This window comes from Phaenicophaeus curvirostris, chromosome 4 (genome assembly GCF_032191515.1).
Source record: "Phaenicophaeus curvirostris isolate KB17595 chromosome 4, BPBGC_Pcur_1.0, whole genome shotgun sequence".
NCBI classification, from domain to species: domain Eukaryota; kingdom Metazoa; phylum Chordata; class Aves; order Cuculiformes; family Cuculidae; genus Phaenicophaeus; species Phaenicophaeus curvirostris.
The window spans coordinates 66,728,251-66,754,207 of record NC_091395.1 but is presented as its reverse complement, the minus strand read 5'-3'; the positions used below and the strand labels follow the sequence as shown (position 1 = coordinate 66,754,207).

The 25,957-nt window shown below is 38.4% G+C and overlaps 1 protein-coding gene across 14 annotated transcripts in view; it reads left to right on the top strand.

The window, feature by feature from the left end:
- ABLIM2 (actin binding LIM protein family member 2) overlaps nt 1-21,371 on the top strand; it is a 149,865-nt gene extending 128,494 nt beyond the window's left edge. For all 14 annotated transcript variants that reach the window (XM_069856392.1, XM_069856390.1, XM_069856386.1 and 11 more), the window contains 5 exons: nt 2,646-2,704; nt 5,067-5,121; nt 6,504-6,568; nt 6,741-6,821; nt 19,626-21,371. In XM_069856392.1, the coding sequence (XP_069712493.1) occupies nt 2,646-2,704; nt 5,067-5,121; nt 6,504-6,568; nt 6,741-6,821; nt 19,626-19,739 (374 nt within the window). In that variant the 3' untranslated portion in view covers nt 19,740-21,371. The remainder of the gene's footprint in view (nt 1-2,645; nt 2,705-5,066; nt 5,122-6,503; nt 6,569-6,740; nt 6,822-19,625) is intronic.
- Nucleotides 21,372-25,957: the final 4,586 nt, after the last annotated feature.

Below are 25,957 nucleotides of genomic sequence, written 5' to 3'. Positions count from 1 at the left end.
TTCTATTCTGAAATAGCTAAATGGTGCATCTATTTCAGTGTCCATCACTACGTCCCTGTATCAGCCACAAAAAAAACCCTGCAGGGCCAACAACAGATGTTCTGCTCATAGTTTATACCCCTCCTCAGATGGTGGCTGATTATGTTTTGAAATCATCTTTTGCTTTTATAGATCATCTTCATTTTGCTAGCTTAAATAAGTCAAGCTTATCTAGCCTTTTCTCCTGGGATAAGCTTTCATTGCCCCAGTTGTCCTGTAGGCCACTGCTCTGGTGGAGTTAATTTAACCTACCTGAACACTGATGAAAAAGGAACAGTGCAAAGGATTCTTCCAGGATCTCCTATCACTTCCCCAACATACTGCAATTATTTCCTTATCTTATATATATCAAGCCAGACATTTCTAACTTTTGCCTGGTTTTATAGCTATATTAGCAAGTCAAGGTCATCTTGTGATTGAGCTGTTTATCTAAGCTTGTCACCTTCCCCATCATTTCCAAATGAGGAGCTCTCAGATTACATAGTACAAGTTTGAGGTGTTTCCTCATCCGCAAATGCATGACTTTTTCCATGAATTATTAAGTTTTATCCCATTTCTATTACTCTGATGCTCAAGGTTAACCCAGTTCATTATGGTATCCCAGTCCTCCTCTATACTGGCAGTGATTTGTAACTTTGTTTCAACATCAAAGTTTATTAGCCCACTCTGACACTTTTCTCTATCAGCACTGCTCAGTTCTCACTAGCAATTTCTTTCATTTCATCATTTTCTTACTGACCCCATAATTCCTCTGACAAACTCCATCTCCTCCAGATTTGCATTTAATTCCACGTACAGCAACATAACAAGCACTTTAATGATCTCATCACATTAGATGAGATCCAATAAAATTTATGTTGTGCAGAAGTAATTTCTCCTAACAAAGAAAGCTACCATGTAAGTCTGGCACTATATCTTTAACTTATATCAAAACAATTAATATCTGTGTGACTGTAATTGATTTTCAGTTTACTTCAATGTTTTTGTTCAGTTTTTCCTTTAGTTTTCATTTGGAAGCAAACTGATAGCTCCTCAGTATCTCTTTCCCCTCTTAAATATAAAAACTATAGTTGCTGTTCTCCAATTGTAAGAGTACCTGGACCTGCATTTTTAAGTACATTTAGTTATTTGAAGTATTTTTCTGTCATGGCTGTGATTCATTGGTGTACCCTTATTCCACTAGTGTTGTTTCCTTCCTCAGCACTCTTATCTTTAGTTCCTAAAAATGGAGGTGAAATACTCCTTCAGTGTTGGAGCCCTAGTTAGGTACCTTTCACCTCTGCTGTGTACTGACATAGCGTAACTCCCAGTGATCCCACTTCTTCTTTCCTTGTTCTCTTTTTATTTGGATAGCTGGAGAACCTTTTCCTATTTGTTTTAATATCATTTTCAGTGTTAAACTCAGCTTGACTTCTGGCAGTTCTCTCTTTATCTCAGCACATTGTGAGCTCTTTGCTGATCCATCTTTTGTTTTTTCTTTCTGTATGCATATTCCTAATCATCTCCTTGGGATATTTATTAATCCAGTGAGGTCTAGATTCCCTTCCTGCATTCCCCTTTGGGCACAGATTGCTAACATTTTTGACAGAAAGAAGCATTGTACATTCAGTTCTTTGAGCCAACTGACTTTTCTAACTCTTCACATCAGTTTATCAAAGTTTCCTGTACTGGAATCAAGAATGCTTATTACAGATGTGTTTGTTAATCTTCTGTTTAATTTAAATTGATTCAGCTTGTCTCTTCTATACAACATTATTTCTATTAACCGAAAGCTACTCTGAAATACTTCTTGTCCTTTCACTGACAAAAAGAACTTCCAAACTTTACTAGACTTTCAGTAAGGCTCTACAGTTGTTTCGTACTGACCGCACACAATTTCATCACCATATTGCATCCAGTTTATCCATAGTGACACTACTTTGCCAATTTTGTCTGTCTTAAACTTCCTTTCTCTTGAGGGTTTATACTCTCACTGATTTACTTTATCCATTGTCGTTTCTTCATTTATGCTTCTTTTCCCCTTGAAGCAGTAGACATTTTAAAGAACACAAACTCTTTTTTTTTTTTGTGGTTTAGGTTGTTTTTTGGGGGGTGTTGTCTTTGGATTTTATTGTTTTGTTTTTGTTTTTGTTTTTTTTAAGTTGCATAATACCAGCCATTCTTTTTTAAGAAACAAAACCAAAACCAGGCCACAGGCATTATGATCAGAAGTGATGCAACTCTAAAATGATGGTTCCTTTAATCCCATTTTCGAGTCATGGTCTAACACCAAGTTGGAGGGCAGACATTTCACAAGCTCTCGAATCTCCTTTGCATTATGTAGCTGCATTAAGGCTTCCGTATCGTGAGTCCCACAACTCTTTTCATGCCATGCCTTGTAAGGTGAGTGCATCCTGGCATGCTGTTATTTATAGACATTGTTACACATGTTCGTGTACATTAAATATAGAGAAAAGATGAGCATCTCTCAGTTATATTTCATCCCGTGAATAGAATGTACATATTGATCTTGTAATAGCTGTTTCTGCTTGTTTTCTTGAGCTCTGTGTTTTAGTAGACTGTAAAGGATTTGCAAAAAATATAGCTATACGTTATGTCTTCTACAGGGTTTCCATATTCTAAATCTGCTTCTCTACCTGGCTATGGAAAGAACGGCTTACATCAGGTAGGTATACATTTAAATGCATTCTTCAGTCAATAGTATATCATAAATAGGCAGCTTAGTAACTAGCTCAAAGTCTACATAGTAATAATACTTCAGTGGTGTTTTGGCTGCCAGCCCTGTCTGACAGATTCCTACTCTTTGCAAGTTACAGTTTGTCTGTCTGCAAAAGGAAGACAGGCTGAGGCTTCTTCTTTTGATTTTGTGTGTTGTGAGCGTTAGGAGTCTTGGTTCCCCTCCCAAAACAAACCAAGGTCCAAAGTGTATGAACTGCACATGCTGATAGATCACAGTATAGCTTGAATTAATGATAGAGAGGGCTAGGCCTATAATTAGGCAAGTAATTATCTTAGAGCAAAGATGGAGCAGACCACATCCATTGCATTTCTTGAACCTTCTGATCTGTTTTTTTCTAGTACGCATGTATACATATGTGCGTGTGTATACACACAGAGTCATCATACTTTTATGGCAGGGAGGGAGCAATTCAGAATGAATGGAAGGCAGCAGTCCAGAAAGCAAAATGTGTAACACAGTTATGATCAGATCAGACTAGGTGTTCCTTTTCTCATCCTTTTTTATGTTTTTTTTTAAGTCTTTAGGCGTCTTTGACACTGTGGTCTCTTTCTTTCTGGCACGTAACATTATGGGTTCTCATTATGGGTTCTATATTTTTAGGTACAAACCCATTATGGTTAATAGTGATAAGCTGGCAACACATAGGTGCATATGCACTTACATTTTGAAGACTGATTTGTGTCTAAATTACGTGGACAGGATCTCATTCAAATTCCCTTCTTTCTCCAAAGGAAGATGTGAAAGCTGCAAAATACACAAGCAAGGTTAAACTTTCCCAGTGAGGAGTCAAACTGCAGGTCATTGGAAGGAGCTGCAAGAAAGCAACTGTCAGAGAGTAACAAAACTAATTCTTCAGGAGCTACTGAAATGTACTTCCTTTTGAGTTAAGATTACAAGACTAATTGTGCCTGTGTTGCTTCAATACCTGACTGCTTGAATTTTGCTCTGAAGGAACCAGTGGCACCGCAACATGATCAAATTAAATTCAGGAATTTGAAAGGATCTGCATAAACCTGTCCCCACTTAGGAGTCAATAGCTTTTTTCTAACTTTTCAGAATAACTGTTACCAGTAACCCGAAGCGATCATGGGACTAACTTTCACCCAGCCACCGTGCTGGAGAGGGACCAAAGCCATCAGAAGGCTCCACACAAATTGAGGTCAAAGCAAACTCTGTCAGCAGTGGAGTTGGCCGTGCTTGCAGGCTGAGACATGCAATGTTGTATAAAAGCAGCAGATGGCAGCATTTGTCCCACCTGAAGGGTTCAAGCCATACAGCCAAAAATTAGGAAAGTTGAAAAGTTTGCTCATTGTCAAATCCTTGAGGCCAAAATTCTTCTCAGAATGGCTGTCCGCTGTTTGGATTGCAGGTTCATACCAGCTTCTGTGGTTTGTTGTTTTTAATCAGCCATCCCAGTGCTGCAGAACAAAATAAACCTAAACCAAGCAGAAAGGAGCCTTGCAGATTATTGTGAGTGTAGCTGTGCACACCATTGATAAACTAACAGGCAAGAATGAGACCCAGGAAGAAAAAAAAAATCCATAACACTGCTTTGCTGATCTCCTGTAATGTTTGTCAGCATAATGTTTGCCAGCAAAGGAAAAAGACGGTGGGTCAAATAAAGCAATGGCACATACACACAATTCTCCCTGGGCTTAATGTTGTCATCAAGTATGGAGTGGAAAGCCAAATGTATTAAGTTTCAGTGCAGCATAAGTGGTCTGATCTGCTTTGATGGCTGCAGTACGATGTCTGCATCACAGGAAAGGGCAATATCAGTTTAAATTTAGTGCCAGGTTTTCAAACAGGGGTGCCTGGTAGCTTTCTTATACCTTTCTGCCTCTTTGAAGGAGGCAGATTCTGCAAGGAATCAAAGCTTGGAAGCATCCAAAGGGCTTAGGGGTGAAGTGGATTGATATGACATGGCAGTCACCTCTTGGAGTTACATCCAAGCTCCAGCTTTTGCTGGTCTGTAAGAGTTCACAGTATAGGCAGCAAAGTGCACGTGCAGTGCCTCTGAGGACCCAGGCATTGACGTAACACCCCACCCTTGCCTACAGCAGAGCTCCATCTCTACAGTCATAGATCAGTGGGTGTTGTGAGCACTTGGGACTCCTGCCTTGAGCAACTGTGTTAAGTTTGAATGTAGCTGTATTCTCTTTCTCTCTCACAAGGATCTATATTTTCATTGTGTAGTACCAGCTGGTTTTGTTTTTTATCTCAACAGCATGCGGAGTGATTTTATGGTTTATTTTGCTGCTACATTGCTTCTTTCTTTCTCTTTCAGCCTGAAAATATGGGCCAATATGAAACAGACCAGGAGGCAAGCTGGGGGATGAAAGGTACATTGCAATATCGTTTCCACTCCAATTCATGTTTTCTTCCTTTAGGATGTTCATTACCATCTTGCCATAAAGGGTTACTATTCTGAGATCTTCCCATGATTCATGTAATAATGACTAGATGGATGCCCAACTCAGTATGTTTATCATAGAGAGTCTTCTTTTTATCTGACTGAACATAAAAGCCTAACTGAAGTCCTACATCACAAAGTGATGCAACCATGTTAAGTCAATCCTAGTATCCCCAATATGTGGCAACAGCCTCTGGTACCTGTTCCTTAGCAGATGGTGGTCTCATTTCAAAGAGACAAAGACATTTAAAAGAATCACTCTTTCAGGATGTATCTAATAAAAAGCTCCATTGTGCTTCTTGTTTGTGCTATAGTGTAGTTAAAATGTAAAGAATTTAAAAAGCAGAATTTATTTGCATTCAGGTTTTTTTACTACAGTTCAAGTGGACTGTGAACTTAATATGGAACTTGGGTTAGAATTTTCAAAAGAGCTCAGCAATTTAGGAACTTGCATCTACTTATGAGGAAGAACATGATTTTGTTTCCTAGACACTTAATCTTATATTGAAAATCTAAATCTAATGCTCCACTTCACGCCTCTGTGTGATACAAAAGATACAAATATGTGTCTCTGTGTTTGAATAGCGTAAAGTACGGATTTTGAAAAGTAGACTTACCTCTGATTTCATTTCAGACTATAAACAGGTCTATGAAAACATACTGGCTATCCCAGTTGCATTAAATCATCAACGTGAACAGATGACCTTGTATTAGTCTTAAATATAGTCACATACATACTGACCTGACTAGAATACTCTTCTGCTAGTTTAGATCCAAGAGTCATTGTTACTACACTCCCAAATCATCTTTTTTTAGCTGATGTTATTACCACTGCAATCAACCCAAATGCAGGATATTGGCATCTTGGAATATTGTATTAACTCAATGATTTTCATTTATGTTCCCAAACTGGCATGTCTGTAATAATCCGTATATTTTAACTGTTTTCTGTGAGACAATAATGGCAGGACTTTGGGTGACAGAGTGACTTAACTCTGCAGAACATCTTGCTGTAAAAAGAAATTCCCAATTTTGCCAGGCATACTCAGTGTGTAACCCAACAGCATCAGGAAATTAATTTTCTGTAATAAGCCTTTGATTTCAAGGACTATTACTTCAGTAATAGACAGTGGTCTAGGCATACAGAGCATGGGAGTCAAATGCTTACTGTGCATGCAGTTATCCAACAACTATTGAGAAAAGAGCAATGTAGTAGCATAACAAAATGCTGATGTACCTAAATGTTCATTGCAGTGACTCCAAAAGAAGCCTATAAATTCTAAATGGTAAACTGTTCTCATTCTCTTGCAGAATACAAGGTAAGAAGGGCTTTTCCAACACTGGAAGAACAAACAGATTCAGCACTTCCTAGCAAGGTTACATGTGTTCCTTTTTTAATTTTATTTTGTTAATTTTTGTCCCAGTGACATATTTGTCAAATCAGGATGCAAGTATGTACCATTTAAATTAGTAAATTTCCCACAATGTTATTTCCATACATCAGAATCAGATTTGGCTGGAGTTCATATGCTCTTGTCTTTTCAACAGATTTATCCTTATGAAACACTTATTGTAACAAACCGAGTTCGTGTGAAATTGCCTAAGGATGTGGACAGGACCAGGCTGGAGGTAGGAATGATATTTGCTTGATGGCTTTGCAAATCTTTGTCCTGGTTTTTTACCATTCTAGATATTCCTGTGCCCAGCTAACAGTAATGAAAGAAGACAGAAGAGAGGAATAACATTATATGTTAATATGTTATATTTTATTTCAAAACACTAGTATGTAGGCAATATAACTAAAAAAAAATAAATAGCCAAAAGCCTGGCAAATACATGATCAAATGATGTTTTACAAAGATGCTGATGAAACCCATTAGGCACTTTAAGGTGCCTTCCAGCCAAAACCATTCTATGATTCTATAAGTCATATTTAAATAAAAGTAATGCATTTTTAACTTGATAATGTGAAAAAAGGAGACTTTAATCTTAAAGCTAAACAAGAAAAAAATCTACAAAGTAGCAGAAAGTTTCTCATTAAAAGTCAAGTCTTTTTAAAGAATTCATTTACTAGATGCTTATACATGTGGTGATCTTAGAAATGGTGTAATTTCTTAAATGCCTCAATGTGTTTGTTGCTTGATTACGCAGCAAGTGGTATTGATTTGATTGTAAGGAAAAAAGAAGAGCCTTAAATGTCTGTTGGTTTAAGCCTGGGGTATAGCAAGGCACAATAGCATAATAAAAAGCATAATGAGTCCAGAAAAAGAAGCAGGGAGTTGGAGGGATACTCATCTGGACACATCCTTTAAAGGATTCTTTCCTATATGTACATATGTATGTGTGTGTATATTAAAGAATACAGTCTTTGGTTTAGTGCATCAGGCTTGTCTGAATAGTGAATGCAACAGCAAGTTGCTTTTTTAAGACAAGGTGCAGTTTAATTTGGATGGATAGTGCCTATCCTGGCTGCCATTATGTGTAGCACATACACTGTCCTTAGCTGGGATTGATGTTTGTTTAACATTGGAGTTGCTCAGTCTGCCTCGCACCGGGTGCAGCCCAGTGCCTCATGGCTCAAGGAGCCCAACCACTTCAAAGATCTTACAGAGGTTTGCAAAAGAACTATAAACAAGATCTGTTTCAAACCTGCATCAGGAAAGCAATAAGGGAACTAGGCTGATCCTGCTGATTGCTGTACTATGACAAATATGTGTCTGCAGGAAGGACGCCTTTGGAAATCATCGTACATTTATTAGGGATTGGTAGGTTTCTAAACAATTAAATAAGCAGCTTTTTAATAGGATTATAACTACTGGAAATACAGGAGTAGCAATCTCATCAGCACATTCAAACCATATGCAGAATTGAGTGACAGGCAGAAACTGTTGCCTTCCCTGCTGGCCTCTTCTGCTCCTGCCCATCTCTTTCTTCTGCTTCGCAGAACTGCTGGAAATAAGTAGCTTTGCATAGAAAAGCAGTTTATCATTATTTCCTCTTGTGGCAGAAGAAAAAAATGAAGATTGTAATTTAGTTGCTGACTTGTGCATTCAGGAGATCTCAGGCTTGGGCAAGACCCAGAACTGAGGGAGCCCAAGTCTACGTGGGTTTATAGGTTTGCACAGGAACAGACCAGGATTAGGCACATCTTCAAGCATTTGAGGAGTAACACTGGGAATACTAGAAACATTCACCTTTTTTTGCACTCCATTTCACATTTGCCACAGGGTATGGTTCAATGCTCAGAGATGTCCAGGAGGCAAGTGCTCTACCCAGGCAGAATGGCTTGTGGGCTAGCCTTCTATTTTCATCCTGCACTGCCAGTGTCACCCACAGGAGGTTTGGATTGTACCTGCAGAAATGGTGAAGGTGATAGCACTGCTAAGCTTGCATATTATCCAAACTGTAGAATGATCGATCAAGGAAAATATTTTAACAAAAAATCCATGTTCTAATATTCCAGTTTTGTTATGATCAGTTTTGTGGGCTGAAGCCTCACCCTGCTCTCACTGCTGCAAATCAGAACAAGGTTCTGGGTGTCATGGCTTTGAACAGAGTACAGGTGGTGCCAATGGAAGGAGATCTAGAGCATTACATTTTATATCAACTATCAAACCTGAAAGCCATCTTACTATGTCCAGGATGATTAAAATCTCTTACACATAATGTTTCTGTTTTTCTGGTCTGTTTAGGAGCAATAAGGTGAAAATATCTGCTTAATCTATCTTTATTTAACAGCCCTGTTGCAAATTGAATTTAAACAGGGTTCCTGCTTGTGAAGCTGTTTGTGATGAACTTTGAATGATCTGGCATAGATGTCAAGGAAAAGGCACTGTTGTTTCTCTCTAATTCCATCTTCCAAGGAAAGTTTCCTGTACTAAATGCTCCTGTTGTGAAAAGTGAACTCAAGTAAATGATATTAGCTCCTTGGGTCAAATTAAGGGAGGCTGCAATGAAGGCCTGAGCTAATGGTTGAGAACCGCAGGAGGGTGGAGTTTTAATGGGTGGTAGTGTTTTCCTAACTTTGCTCCCATTGTGAGTATTTTTTAGATTACACTGTTGTGCAAGAAATTTATTTTAAGGATTACAGAAAATATTTTCTTGTAAAAATGCATATTTTTCTAAGCCCAAGAGGTATCCAGAGATTAGGAAGGCTCAACTGGTAAAAAATGCATTCAAATAGTAGGAATTCTTTCTTCAAAAACACATATATCTAAGCATAGAAACACTGGGCATGTTTTTGTTTGCTTGTTCTAACTCAGCAGTGAGGCAGAAGTAGCCCAATTTCTTGAGCTTCTTCCAGGAGATGTTTATGCCAACAGTGAACTAATGCATGCAGCATTGAGAACTAGTTATAATAAATGACCTGCTGATTTTCAAATACATTACTGACACTCTGACTTTTGAATGAACAGCCTGAATCTTCATTTAGTATAAGCAGATTAGAAATGTGAGGAATTTATACTAGATAAGGATTTGGCCCAGGAATTTTTTTCAGCAGTTTCTCTCTAGCACACTGCTGTTTATTCTGTTAGATGAACATAGCAGCATTCCTGTGAGCTATTCTAATGGGTAATGATGAAGAACAAGTTAATTCAGGTAATGTGCAAAACAGCAAAGCAGGAAGACAGGAGTGGATTGTATGTTCTGAGTAAAGAAGAGGAATTGTACCCTCATCACATCTGCAGGTAACACAAACAGGGGAGGACAGCAGTTGATGCTCTGAAGGAACTGACTGGGCTAGAGGAGCGGGTTGACAGGACTTTATGAAGGTAAATCCAGTTTCCTGCACTTGTAACAGAATAAAGCCATTCATCAGTGTAAGATGGGGGGAATAGCTCTGTAGAAATGCATCTGATAGAATACAAACTGAATCTTAGTCAGCAGCTCACCTTGGTAGTAAAGGGACCATAGAGGAAAATATAGGCTTGATATAAGGAAGAATTCCTTCACCATTAGAGTGGTGAGGCACTGGCACAGGCTGCCCACAGAAGTTGTGGATGCCCCATCCCGAGAGGTGTTCAAGGCCAGGGTGGACGGGGCCTCGGGCAGCCTGATGTAGTGGGAGGTGTCCCTGCCCATAGCAGGGGGATTGGAACTAGATGATCCTTAAGGTCCCTTCCAACCCTAACTATTCTATAATTCTATGATTCTATGATATACCCTTCCCAGAAGTAGGCACTGGAAAGCCTAGAGGAAACAGTTACAAGTCACTGGGAAGGAAATTACACATAAAGGAAAAGTTCCTCACAGGGAGAATAATGCACTGGAACAGGTTGCCCAAGAGGCTGTGGAGTCTGCCTGGAAGCATGCAAAACTCATCTGGACAAGGCCTTGAGGGACATGGTCTGAATTTAAAGTTGGCTCTGCTTTGAAGACCTCCATAAGTCCCTAATTTGCTTAGGTTGATATATTCTGTGAAGACAAACTTTAACATAATATAATTACAAAATAAGATTATTTGGTGCTCTTGCTGCAATAGCAATTGAAAAAGTACATAATATCTTGGACCATTTTATCCAAAGGATGATTTTATTGTTCAAGCACTTGAATGTAAATGTCATGGAGCAAACATTCCTATTTTGGACAACTTAAATAATGAATTTCCAGTGACTAAGACATCACCTTTGGACAGTACATATTAGCACAGTCCTTACCTGCTGGTTTCCCCCATGGTGTTCCATGTGGTCTGGGCAACTTCTCTAAAGGAAATCGAGCTTATGGACACTTGTGTAAATCTCAATGCCTCTTTTAAGTACTTGAATACCTTTTATGATTTATACTTTGGGCTCCTAAAAACATGCACTTTTATCTTAGGTTGGATATCATTTGCCTGTTTTCAGTCACAGCAGTGTGATTCAGTGCTTGTACATCCAAATTGATAGTTCATGCCCAAGCCACATAGATTTTTTTTTTTTCCTCCTGAAGTTGATTTTATCAGAAAGTATAAAATTTCTTTTGTGGTCACAGGTTGGTAGATTTGTAAGCGATCATAGTTGCAGTCTTCCATTTGGAAACAATCTTCTAAAGTTTTCATTTGATTTTCTTATCTTAATGTATCTTAGTTTCTTTAACCTTTTTCTTTTGAATGTCAGAGAGTTAAAAGCATTATTCATTCATGCCTATCAAATACAGTAGAAAGTAAATTATTCCACTTATGTTTGAGCCAGTTCATTCTTTGTTTAACAAGGATACACTGAAACAATTGCTAATGAAAAAAATCCTCTGGAATGTCAAGTAGCAAACCTTCATCTGCTATCTTGTTCTTAGTAAACAGAAATGAGAGATTTAAACATGGGTGCGGTTTTGTTTGAACAGGGCACTCACACTAATTCAAACAGGCTTTTCCTCCTAAAACTGCTTGTCTGGATTTGTTTTAGGGATGACATTTTTTCCACTATTTTTTTATTTAACAGTCACCTTGGGTTCTAGCCATTAGGGCTGCAACCATTTTAGGACTGGTTTCCAGTAATTGAGCCTGAATTTATAAGAGCCCCAGCTCCTAGATGTCTTTTGTACAAGTAATGTTGTGTGTCCCGGCTTCTCTGGAGCTCAGATGGAGAAAATCAGATCAAAACTGGAATGCTGTGTGTTTTAGTACAGAGAAGTGCAGTTTGTAGTTTAGGGCTAAATTTGAGGTTATGGGTTCAGTCCGTAGTGAAGCTCTTGACCTAGAGTGAAAAAGTGCAGTTCACTGACTTCAGCAGAACTTCACACAGTTTAACTTGAAAAACATTTGTATGGTGTTTCTTCTTCTAGGTATATGTTGGTGTTGTGATCAGTACTGGATGTCTGTATCAGTTGTCAAAGTCCTTATGAAAGGAGTCATTCTAAAATGAAAAAATGCTTTAGAAATTATGTGATATGTATGAAAACTCATTCCAATCAGTGGAAACACTGTGGGAGTGAACAGAAATTAGATTTAGAGCATTCATATTATAAATGCACTAAAGCCCAAACTAAGGAAAACTGGAGAATCTGCTTTTGGAATAAGATATTTTTTACCTAAACCAAATGATTTTTTTAAACACAAGATCATACAATCATGGAATCACCAGGTTGGAAAAGACCTCTTGGATCATTTGAGTCCAACCGTTCCTATCTGCCCCTAAACCAGGTCCCTGAGCACCTCATCTAGCATCTTTTAAATACGTCCAGGGATGGTGACTCAACCACCTCCTTGGGCAGCTTGTTCAAGTGCCCAATAACCCTTTCTATGGAAATTTTTTTCCTGTCCACTCTGAACCCCTCCTGGTGCAGCTTGAGGCCATTGCCTCTTGTCCTGTCCCCTGTCACTTGGGAGAAGAGGCCAGCTCCCTCCTCTCTACAACCTCCTTTCAGGTAGTTATAGAGAGCAATGAGGTCTCCCCTCAGCCTCCTCTTCTCCAGGCTAAACAACCCCAGCTCCCTCAGCTGCTCCTCATAAGACTTGTTCTCCAGCCCCTTTACCAGCTTCGTTGCTCTTCTCTGGACTCACTCCAGAGCCTCAACATCCTTCTTGTGGTGAGGGGCCCAGAACTGAACACAGGATTCGAGGAGCGGTCTCACCAGTGCCAAGTACAGAGGGAGAATAACCTCCCTGGACCTGCTGGTCACACCGTTTCTGATAAAAGCCAAGATGCCATTGGCCTTCTTGGCCACCTGGGCACACTGCTGGCTCATGTTCAGTCGGCTGTCAACCAACACCCCAAGGTCTTTCTCCTCCAGGCAGCTCTCCAGCCAGACTTCTCCTAGTCTGTAGCACTGCACAGGGTTGTTGTGCCCCAAGTGAAGGACCTGGCATTTGGCCTTGTTGAACCTCAAGCCAATTGTGTCGGCCCAGTGGTCCAGCCCGTTCAGATTCCTTTGGAGAGCCTCCGTGGCCTCAAGATCTTATGTATATGTTCATAATTCTTTCTGGATTCATACTTTTAATTTTATTTGTTCATTATTTTCTTATTTATATAACATTTTTATCAGCAGTCTGTTGAAGACAATTACTTATGTGTCAGTATCAAAAGGTTCATTTGATTGAATGACAGATTGATGGTACAGGTTATCCTCAGAGATGTTCTACTATGTACCCTTGTACACAGTAATGTATTGATATCCCTGAGTGAAATACTTGTTATCTTTTTAGCTTCTTGCATAATTACTCAGCTGCAGAAATATTGAATGTACAATGGTACTACAGGATACCTTGCGTGTGCCTTGTGATATTCCACAAAAGGTTTGGTTCTAAGTACACGGTAGTACTGCTGAGTGGAATTAAGCTTCTCTGTGAAGTTTCATAATATCCTGAGAAACTAAACAAGATATATCAACAGGTCCAGGAGCCTTGTGTAGGTGCTAGGGGTTTCATCAGCAGGGGAGGGGTTTCAGATGCCCTCCCTTGCTGCTTCTGTTGGTTTTAGGAGCCTTTTTTTGGGACCCATATTGCTATATGGAAGCACAGAGGACAGAGGGGGATCTACACTTCCTGCATAGGCTTGGTTGCACAAGTGTTCCAACTGTTCAGTGTTGTGACTAAGTGTCCTAATGTAGCATAACCACAACTGCAGTGCCTACTGCCTCATTCCCCTGATCAATAGAGTTGCTCTAGTTATCTTTTGATACCTTTTGAAATTCATTATGTGGCAACTCATGCCATTCCTTAACGTTCGCTCCCCTATCACATAATTAGTTAATAGTTTCAAATATTTATTGAGTGTGAAGCCTAATTACTTCATAGATGAGCATAACATTCAATACTCCCTTGGGAACATGGCACATGGCTAATTACGGTTTTGTAATTAGCCATGCAGTAGGTTTAGAAGAAACCTCTGAAATGCCTTCTGAGCCTCAGCAGTGCAACAGAAAGAAGAGGGGGAAGTGCAAGCCTTGTGAGAGTGAAATAAGGATTTGAAATTCAGTAAATCAAAGATAATATTTTCCATAAAATTATGATTGGACCTCCCAAAGTAATATTTGGGCTAACTTTGAGAGGCACAAGAGAAAGGAATGGGAACAGGGATGAGAAAAATTGGAGGAGGGAGATAGCTAGTATTGTTGCAAATGCATTCAGTTCAGATACCGTTAACATGCTATATCTGAATATGGGAAAAGACTGTATCCCACCATCAAAGCCGCTGTACTAACTGTCCTGTAGAGCTAAGATCGGGTTATTTACATGAATGCTCATTTATCTGTGGATAAACTTTTCCTCATAAATCGCATTTTAGATTGACTATGTTGCATTTTGAAGACTCTGGAAAGGATCCTATTGCTTTTACTTCTGGATTTTATGGATCAGAGGTTAGAAGTGTAACAAGGACTCTGAAAAAAGTGAATTGAAGTGGTTAAATATTTTAAATGACAGTCTGTAAAATGGAGTGTACAGTACTGCTTCAGAGAGAGAGAGACTAGCTGAAAGTTCCACTATGGATTCAAGCAGAGGCAATGTAATCCTTAGCTGTCTTTTCCTATGAACAAAAAGCAGAAAGAGCTACAAACCTGAGGTTTTAAAAGACTTCTAGGCTTAGGACTTTGATTTTTCTTGTCTTCCACTCATCACATCCTGCCATCCATTGTGTTGGTTCATTGGTTCAATATTGACTCATGAAGAAGTCTGATATGCCCTGAATTTCCTATATTAGCAGGTTTCCACATGAGGACTCCATCCAGTTACTGACACAGAATAAACATGCTTGTGCACCGTGACCTGGTCACAGCTTACTGCAGTATGACTTTAGGTTAATTGCAATTTTCCCTTCCCATGACTTATTCACGCTAATGCCATGTTACTAAGTATTAGTTTTGAAGATCTCTGAATTTCATTGAGTGCAATTATTCTTGGGGAAGAGAAATCTCATTAAATTAAATAAACATTATAACTCTTTTTAGAATGGTTAGTGGCTTTTTAGCAGGCCAAAGAAAAAGAGTCAAGCCTCATTAATTTACAGTGAAAAGCATCACTTCTTTCTGAGATAACACCGTGGAGCAAGTATTTGAATGTGCAATTAATTACTTCTGTTCTGAGAAATGCAAAAATGAGCACATCTTTATTGCTTTTTTTAATGATTGTGTTTCATAGAGCATGAGGATTTTCCATTATAGTGATTGCACTGCAGTAGAGAGGCTTAGTTCAACCCTTGCTTGGTTCTGTACATCTTAATAAGAAAAATATGTGGTTTAATTCTTCTACTGCGCGTGTGTATTTTTTAAGAGAACTAGCTATGTAATTACAGCAAGGTGTGGTGACTCTGTGCTATATAAGTAACATCCGGGTGAGGAGTTGTTGTGACCCCATTTCAGTAATCCAAAGTGCTGTTAGTGGATGTAAGACATTGTACTTCTGGAGACATGACTCTCTCCCACATGAAGCCACTGCTGCACTGGTGGGACCAGACCAGCACTTTACTGAACTTCAGACTCACTGGGGTTTTTTGTGCCTGCAGCATGCCCAGCTTAGATGTTGATGCAGAGAAGTAAATTGAGTTAAGCTGCCTGAATATGGCCTAATTATTACAAAGGGAATTAATCAATTACTAGTACGCTGTAAAACGCTCAGACTTCCTATGTAAACAAGGCCAACACTAATAAAACAAAAAAAAAGGAAGGAGTGTTGCTTTTACTAATAAGTTTGGCCATTCCTTTAATGGCCCTATGATGCACTATTAGCATAGCTGGATATTTTAAGCTGATCCAATCCTACGGAAAAAAAAAGGAATCATGTTCTTGGCCTTGTAAAACATAGCATTACACACAGTTATTTCTCAAGATGAATATCATCCTATTCCCTATGCATAATCTTCAATTTCCCATCTTTTGTTTGACTAATGAGACAAGGTGATGCTTCACTTAAGACAAATTAATATTCAAATGTCTGAGAAGAAATATAAATCAATATAAGATTTCTTAGAGGTCCATTTTCTCTGCCTTTGTTTGGGAAGAGCTATAGTTCTTAAAGCTGTAAGGTTTAGAAAAGTCCCAACAATAGCGCAGGCAAAATTTAACATCACTCATACAAAGAAAAGCATGAACACAAACTTCTCACACTGGCCTATTCCCCGGTGTTTAGACCCTTCAAATATCATAGACATTTACCATATTTTCCCTTAGTCATCATTTGGCTAGGCTTGTGCATGCTTAGGCCTTTCAGTCTTTCCTCATAAATCAAACTCTGCAACCCATTACTTTTGTTACTTTCATCTGAAGCTTTGCCAGTTTGATGACATCTTTCTGGGATCAAGGTTTATTCCAGAATTTGCAGACAGGACTGTAATAATTGCTGCTTCTGGGGTCGGCACGAAAGCTAGAGTCTGTGATGGTGAAAGTTTCTGAGATGCAGGGAAAGCAATTGGAATTATGCTACACTGGGCACAGATTGGTGTCCTCAGAGAGGGTTCAGACCAAAGTGGAGGTGTTCCTGTCTACTAGAATTAAGTTTGTGTGTGGATAATGTATTGATGGAATAAGAAACTTTGCTAATACTGCAGTCTAGTTGTTAGTCCTTGAGATGAGGGTCAGTATGTAGAGGAGAATAAGCAAAGAAACTGCCTAGAGGAATGGGAGGTGGAAATAAGAGAGCGTGTGCTTTCCCCATCTCAATCTCTGCCCAGTTTCCCTGGGCTGGAAATTCTCAACTGCTTTTGGACTAGAAGGCACCAACTGAGAACCTCTGTGAGGAAAAAAGAAATGCTGATAGTGTAAACCAAAACTTCGGTATAATTAGAAAATGAATGCATGAAAGGAATGGAGGTGATGTCATCTGGACAAGCAGAGGAGCAGAGCACACATCTAATTGATACTGGCTTGGATAGATGTATGCTGACTGAGAGCTTGCTAAGCCTAAGGGCAAAGCAAAACACCAAATGACAAAGTATAGCCTTGGAGAGGAAAGGAGTTGCTGGACTTGTACTGAAAGTGGTGGCAAGATTTGTCAGGAGGTGAATTGCAGCAAGCATTTGATGCCCTGCAGAAAAGATCTGAGGATGGGCATAGGGCTTGCTGACTCTTCTTTCATTTTCCTCAGTACTGAAACAGATCTGATGGTACCACAGCAATTTCTAGAAAGACATGGTGTAATTTACCTCAAGAAAAAAATGGTGAAAATGTTCCTTTTAAAGTTTGACATCTCTTGTGGTTTTGGATGATTGGCAAAGTGGGTTTACCTGCAGGGTCTGGACTTTCTGATTTACTCTCTTGGTATGAACTAGTGTTTGCCACTGCTTTCTCCTGAGTGAGGGGACATCTCAAGTCTTATCTACAATCTAAAAAGCAAGATAAAATAAAATATGATATACTTTGCTTGTCCGAACTTCTTTTTCAATCCCACAATTTACAGACGTATCCCTTGCTGCGAGAAAAAGCTGAAGTTAAGCTTACTCACATTTGTCCACTGGCTTACCAGGAAAATATGAAAAAAAAAAATCAATGCAGAGAGAAACTCTTTTTCTTTCAAATCCAGTAGAATTAAATTCTGTCAGTGAGAGTTTGTTTCTAAAATACATTGTCAGATGTTGCTTATTTCCATGCAAAACAGGATCTCCTTTGCCAAATATGCATGGCGTGTTTGTTCCATTCTATGCATAGTGTTTATGGAGAGTTGCTATCATTGGTCAAATGAAAAAAGAAGGCTCAGTTCCAAACTCTTAGTCACTGTTGTTCTGCATATGTGGAATCTCAAGGGAAAAAAACAAGGCTGTCCTTTTTTAAGAAACCACAAGGGCCCATAATGACCACTCAAGGTAATTAAACCTAGTGATTCCATATAAAAAAATCATTATTTTTCCTGGAGTAATTTACATTAAAAAAAAAGCACTGTTAATAAGTGGAAAGCAAAATTTTATTTCAAATTTGTCCAGAAAAATGGTTTTGTAAGGTAAACCAATGGGGCTGCGTCCATCCTGGCCACATAAAGCTTTGTGGGGTTACCAGGGCATGTTAGCATGATCTCTGCCACAATTTTGTCCAAACAGCGGCAAGTGTCCTTCCAGACGATGCTAGGACATGATAGACAGCCTTGGCCTATTTGAATTACAAGTAAAAACAATCTGAAAGGCTCAGTGGCTTCTCTGCCTCTGGGGAATGCACTGTGGCCCCCTACCTTCAGCATCTTACACTCAGCATGTGCAGGCAGCATTATTCATGTTCATGAGGACTTTCTCCTTTTTACAATTACCCTCCTGGCTGGCTTACAGGCATCTATCTTGAGAGTGAGCGATGTGCACTAGATGACAGTTTTGAGCCCCCTCCAAGTGTTGAGAAGGTTGAACCCAGGTTTCTCACCTCCTGGGAAGTCCTGCAACCAGGAGGCAGTGAGATGAAAGTAAAGAGCTGACATCCTTCCCTTGAAATAATACAATTGCCTAATGTGTGATGAGCCCGGTTCAGCTGTCTGAGGCACATCCAGATGTTTCTTGTGTATAGCTGCTTTGGGGAAACTCATTTCTGGATGCAGGTGATGCTTTGGAAAGCAGTTAGGAAGGGGCTGGGTTTGCCTGGAAAAAGAGCTGCACCCAGGTAATTTCAAGTCAAAAGCCCAGTTGCAGAGGAGAAAGTTAGATTGCAGGATTGGTCCCAGGTTCCAAGGAAACCTTTGTGGAAGTGGAGAGTCTATGTTTAAAAACTGCAGTTTGTAATTCATATTGAACTGAATCTGTCCCTGTGTGTGTGCATAACACATCAGAAACAGAGAACCATAACTGATACTGCTGAACAAGTTAGTCCATAATTATCAGAAGAATTTTGTATGATAGTCATTTCTAATTCACACACTTATCATTTCTGTGTGTATACTAAAAATTGTTAAGCAGTTATCTTACCTCCTTCCAGTTCTTTATGTTGGTATTCTCCCCTTTTTCTGTATCTCTGTTTTTTTTTTAAAGTTGAATCATGAAAACATCAAATAAAAGCATAGTTCTTGGCATTTAAAAAAACCCCAACTTTATCCAATTTGGGCTTCTGATATGAGTCTATCCCCATGGATAAGCACATTTTGAATTTAGGAATTTAGCAGTGTGCTCTCTCCTTTGTTACAAGGCTGCTATTAGTAGACCAGTGTGGTGTCCACCACTCCTATTGAAGATGAAGGCAAAATAAATCCAACTCTGAAATTACATTGTTATCAATGTCCTTAAAGTCCTGGAATAGCTTATATTTGTCTCAGCGTGCTCTGTCATTAAGCACCATGTGTAAACACATCTTTTTGCCAAAGGACTCTGCTCTGTTGGAACTATATTGAAAGGATGTTGGTTTGTTTTTTTTCAAAAGTCACTACTGCCATCAATAATTTCATTTCCCAGTTACTATGAGCTCATTTGGTTTTGATGCAGTCTTTTCCAGAACCAATTTGGTAAGTTAAATGCAAATTCTAATCCATCCTTTTGCGGTGTGTTTTAAAACTTAGGAAGGGAAGAAATATTCCTGTGCACAGAAGAGCTTAATGATACCTTTTGTATTTTCATTTTCAAGAGACATTTGTCCCCTGAAGAGTTCCAGGAAGTCTTCAAAATGAGCATTGAAGAATTTGATCGTCTGGCACTTTGGAAGCGGAATGACCTGAAGAAAAAGGCACTGCTTTTCTAGTCCCTCCCAGATAAAATATGTGCTTAATCAAAACAAAAATAGTCTTGCAAGAACTGTCACATGCACTTGCTGTTGAACCATTGTCCAGCTTCATTGTGTTAGTTTGTGTCAGGGGAAACAGGACAGATTAGATGGCAACATGTTGGAATACAGAGAATTTGCTAATCTTGCATGACCAGATGGTATTGTCAGTAACTCCTGGTCCTACCCAGTTTACAACATGCAAAAAATCTAGCTTTAAATTTGTTGTTGCTTGCAGTTATTGCTTGATGCAAGTGGAAATCATGAAGGAAGAGAAAAAAATGTAGCTGTGACAAAGGAAATGCATCCAACGTTTTGTTCCATTAAGTTTTACAACACAATTTTTACAAAACCAAGTATTGATTATAAAATTCTCCAACGGGGGATCACATGCTATTAAAAATATGGTAAAAGCCAAAGAAAAGCATGTCCACAAGCAATTATTGCAAATGTTTATGTATGGTACTTTTTAAGAATGAAAGCAAAAATATGGAAGCACCTTAATTCTTCTTCTTATACTTTAGACACAGCCTACTCTCTAAAAGGTCATTTTTGTCTAGAAGGTAACTAGCTATCTTTAATTATAACACAAGAGTTTTTATTTTATTAAGAATATATTGTGACATAAAACAGTTATAATGACTCAAATGTATGCAGACCTACTTAAAAATTTAGTCCCATTCATCAGGAAAACTGAAGCCTTATACAAAACTGGTTTAGGGGTGTAGTGCCAGTTAACTGTGTTTTCCTGCTGGTTTGGGGTGTTGGGTGAACTTTTTTTTTACATTTCATGCTGATAAAAATACCATGTAATCTTAATTATATGTAGATAGATGTATCTACCTATGAAATAATTATGTTCATTAATATATGTCCTAAGTACAGACATTCTTACTTCCTCCACCTTTTGGCTTTACATAGTAAGCCATGAGAACTGTGATGGCAACTGGTATGTGTGGAAATGGAACAGTTCAGCATAAAATGTAACAAAAAAAGCTTGGTGTGCTCTTTCTATAATACATCGAATTATAATCAAATATATAAAACCCTCATGCATTACTATTTGCATGTTTCTATACAAATCAATTAAAAAAAACCTATGTGATACTGATGCACTACCTTGAAACTGTCTTGAATAACAAGCAAAGCTAACAAAATCTAAGCATTTGATATGAGTATTAGACCTTTCTATCTCTTCCAGCTGAAAGACTATATTAACTTTAATAAGTGAGAATATGGTCAGAAGTATGGTTGCTGACAAAGAATGTTTTAAAGTGAGTTGCTAGTTTTGTGTGATACTAAAAGAGCATTACAAAAAGTATGTTTTTCAGCCATGTGTCAATATTCTGCATTTTTACTGCCTTGAATGTTTGTACTCACTTCCTACTTCACTGTGTCTTTTTGCATTTCCTTGAGGTAACTGGTTGATATATGCACTACAACACACTGTTTAAATTGACCCAGCATTGGAAAAAACACAGTTGAACATGCCTTCTTCCAACTAACTTTCAAAATCCATGCTGTTGGGAATAAATATTTTCTCATGACCTAAATGTTTTGTCTGATGATACAAATGTTTTAAAAAGTCATTAAAACAAAGACATAACTGAATGATTTTTCTAATGTGTGTATAATTTTTAGATTTTACTGCTGCTCTGGATAGGGTATTCCTATGATATTAACATAAATAATATGCAATTTGCATTAGTTTTGCTCAGTGAGGAATGTGTAGCACTGAATGTCAAGTTACAGTAAAGTTGGTCATGATTTAAACAATCCATCTGCCAACCTGCACATCTCACCAAGTTGCTTCACTGGTGATGTTCAACCTACAGAACCATTGGCCAGTCTTAACTGAGAGCTTCTGGTCACCTCTAGACTGAATCCATAATGCTTGTTATGTTTTGCTTACGTGTGTAAACTAGCAGCACATTGAAATGGGACAGTCTGAAATGTGATCATCAAAGTCCATCGGTAATATAAAAATCTAAATCCAGGAGAACAATTGATTGGAGAATCATGATGAGTAATTCTGACGTTGGTGAAGACTACTCTTCTCATCTCCACCTTCCTAGGGCATCCAATTGATTACAGGCATCTTCCTCATGAGTAAAAAATTGCAGGTTGATCAAAGAAATCCGTGTACAGGCGCAGATGAGGTTCAATGTTGATCTTCATAAATAATTTGAAAATCGTGTAACTACAGCAACTATTGTAATGATGTAAGACTCAACATAGACTGGAAGGAAAGTGTGCATTACTAAGCAAAACATGCTCAACAGCTCCATTCTGCTGTGTTGCATTATGCAGGTGTATAGATGATGAGGACAGTGAGAGCATATGAACTCATTTTGACCCATTTATGCTATTTTGAGCCAGTTAGTCTGTTACAATATCTACAACCTTAAAAGTATCTCTTGAATACCCTTTACCTACCTGAGCTAAATCAGATAAAATGTCATTTTGCATACCCCTATGCAGACATTTTAGCTTATGAGCATCAGTTCTTATCACAATGCATAACTGTACCTAGGAGTGGTACCTCATCATCTATCTACATTTGCTTACAAGTCTGTGTGTCATTCTGTGCTCCCTTTTTCAGTCAGTGAAAAGAAAATAAAAGCCCTTCAATCACATCCCGATGTTCAAAACTAGTTACATGCATTGCACTTATCATGTTTCTGTTCATTGAATATAAAGAAAGCCAATCCAGCTGCAGAAATATCCATTGCAAGCTATCTGATCTTAGATGAAATTGATTCTACACCCACAGTGAAAATAATAAGCCAGATTTTACCAGGCTGGTTCAATACCAGTCTTGCAAACACTGGCAGTTACCAAATCACTTCCAAGCCATTAGGATGGTCCTTTCAATTGCACAGATCTCACAAAATGCCATCACATAGTAATTCTTTGTGTTCATTATACTATTCACCAAACAGGCATGGATTTAATGCCAAGCACACAAAAATGTGTTACAAGACAGTCAGTTTATCAACTGACTTTCCTGCTCCCAGCCAAAACCAAAAAGGAATTTTGGCTTCCATACACAAAACCTTTGGTGATGTTAGATGAAGAAATACTCATGTGTCCTTATTCTACAAATGATCTGTAGATGCCTGTTCTGTGCCCAGGTGGCGTTACTCACTAAGGTGTTCTGGTTTTCGTATTATACATGTTGGTATGTCACTCTATATTTAAAGCATTTGATAGCATATGGTGTAGGGACCCATTTAGTTATGCTTTCTAGCCCAACTGTGTTCTCATTTATAATATGATATTGTGTACGGGATTTGGCATCAGCCAAATACATCTGTGTGGAAGGGCTATGAATTGAGTAGTCTTATAGTTTACTTCACTGCTAAGTTTTCTGTACATCACCTAAACTCCGTAAACCAGAACACGACATATCTGAGAACACAACATTTCTGTTTCTAAAATGTATCATATTTTCCACATTTAAAAACTGGAAATCAAATTTTACTCATGTAGTCTTCTTTTAGGAGCTTAGAGCATCCTGTTAAATAAATGTGAGTAGACTAATGCGAATAATCAACGTTCTGGTTTATTTCTAGAGTTCCATATGCTAATCTTAATTAGCATTATGAAATGGAAAATGCATTTCAGAGTAATAAGATAGATCTTTGCCAGAATATTCCATCTGATAGTGTGATCCAGCATTGGCAGTAACGAACTGAAAGTCTCAATAAATCATAAGCTGTTTTTAGATAATGTTCTTTCATGTTATTAATATACTGTTCTATAGTCCTGTTTTCAAGGAAATGCTGTCTTCCAGCATTTTGGTTAAGTATGGATATGGCTATACAGCTTAAAAGAATCTCCTATTTTGATATGTATACAAGAAACAAGGGAATTCTGTCAGATATTCATTTTCATATTTGGATCCGAAGTGTATATCTCAGCTGTTCTTGACAGCCCTGATATATGACCTAATTCTAACCTCATGTGTTTTAAAGAAGGCATGTCTCAAACACAGCAATGAAAGAGCCAACTTATTTCATCACCGTAGTCCTTGAGAGAAAGGATTTTTGTGGTTGCTGAGGAATATCTGATCAATAACTCCAGATTAGGAAACGAGACATGCCAAATTACCATTTGAACTATCTCAGAAAGCTGGACATTTTTGTGTGACGGTCTGCTAATTCTTTTGCTTGTGGTTTAGGGGAGAATTCTTAGAACTGGAATTGCAAGAATAAATAAATATATAGTTGTGAGAAACAACCTGGAATCTAATAACTCTCTAAGACAAAGCTAGTTTTACATGAAGAAAAAAGATACAGTTCACACTGAGAGAGATACCTTGTCTTACATTCCCCGTTTTGATGGGGAACCATCTATTTAATATTTACCAAGTGTGACTGAGTCAGACCATGAATTTTATTAGCCTTTTCACAGATCTGCAAGAAAATGCTGTTCTGCTATTTGCAGATGAGCTAAACGAGACCTCAGGCACTGCCATCTGTGTGGTACATGGGCTCCAAAGTGTCCTTACATTCTCCTGTCCCTTTGACTCGTGTGTGAGGAAAAGTGTTGTGTTCTTCTAAGTTTTCTAAGATCTAAAGTGACCCTTGACCATTGTGATTACTTGATAGCTCACAGGCATGGCAACCATTTTTCAGATATCGAATATCTGAAATAGACATGACTGGTTTTGAGTATCACAATGTCAGACTGCAGTCCTCTTGTATATGTAAAATTATGCTGGAGGCTTGCATTTCTTCATCATATCCAGGCTGCATCTGAGGTATGGCCAAATCCTCATGAGCTCATGGAAGGTGCTAGCTCAGGTTTTCGGAGTTTTTGTACCCCTTCTCACTTCTTCTGTTCTATGAAAAGCCATGTTAGAAAATGTGGTACTCAGTAAAAATGCACGCCTCTGAAACAGTAGATCTCAGTAGTTTACTTCTCTGGTAACAAAGCATTTGAAGCAAATTCAAGTTTATTGGGTTATTGGGGTTGATTATTATTTCTTCCTCACAACCACAGTCTCTGAGAGTTGAAGATAAGAAAAGTAAGTTGTGTTGAGTTTTTTCTAAATGCTCTTACTCAATGATTTTGCATGTTTTCCTCATACCACTCCATGTTTGACCTCTTGACTACCATGCACCCAGGTATTCTGTGGGTAGTTTTTTGGGGTTTGGGTTTGTTTTTTTTTTTTAACTGATTGAGTAAATCTATGCAGCATTCAAGCAGTTTGGACCAGCCAGTAGTCCTGCCATGCCAGACTGCTCAGCAGCAGCAGCTCCAGAGTCACTGGTAGGAAACCAAAAACAGGCAAAGCAACATGTCCCATATATTTAAATGTATATTATTCAAGGCTTAAAGGAAGAGGGTCACTGTTTCAGCTATGATGTGTTTACTATTTGCTAGAAGTCTGAATATCCTTGATTTCTTTTACTGAGTCTTTTTACATTTGTGTCTGGAATAATTTTCTGTTGACCTGTTTTCTCCACATGCTACGATGCACTCCTCTATTACATCCTCTAACTCATCTTTCCACTAAAAAATGCAATGTTTTAAATTTCTTTTGAGATTAAAACCTTTCTTTGCCCTTGGTAATTCTTCTGCAAGCTCCTCTCAGTCCATTGTGCCTTGTATGCAGGAGGTGATCTGATAGAATGAAGGCATTACAGTATTTGCTTCATATTCACCAAGTTATGTCAAACATAACATCTTTTTCTTGCAGAGGCAGAAAAATGGTAGGAATGACTTTCACTTTTTAAATACAATTATGCATTGTGCTGAAGCCCTGCTAGAGCTATTCTCACTTTTGCAAGCTGCTGAGGGGTTTTTTTTGCCTGAGTTGACGTGCTCCTGAACTCCAACAGAAGAGTAATTTTAATTTTTTTACACTGCTATCTATACATTTATCTATTAGCTGATAATTAAATAGGTAACATGATTAATAGTAAATTAAACAATTGAAGTTGCTCATGATCATCTGAATTTTCACAGTTCTCTGACCTGGAAGCAGTTGTGGAACCTACCTATTTTGCTAGTTAGGCTTTTTTTAAAAAAACATCTCTCAAGCTAAGGAACTGGAACACAGATCCTTTGGGCTCCCCAGTTTTTGCCAGTTTTATACTAGACATTTTTCACCATGCAGCTCTAGTTTTTGATAGATGACAGTGCCTGCAGGACTTTATGAGTCACTGCATAAGCATCAAATCGTTCAA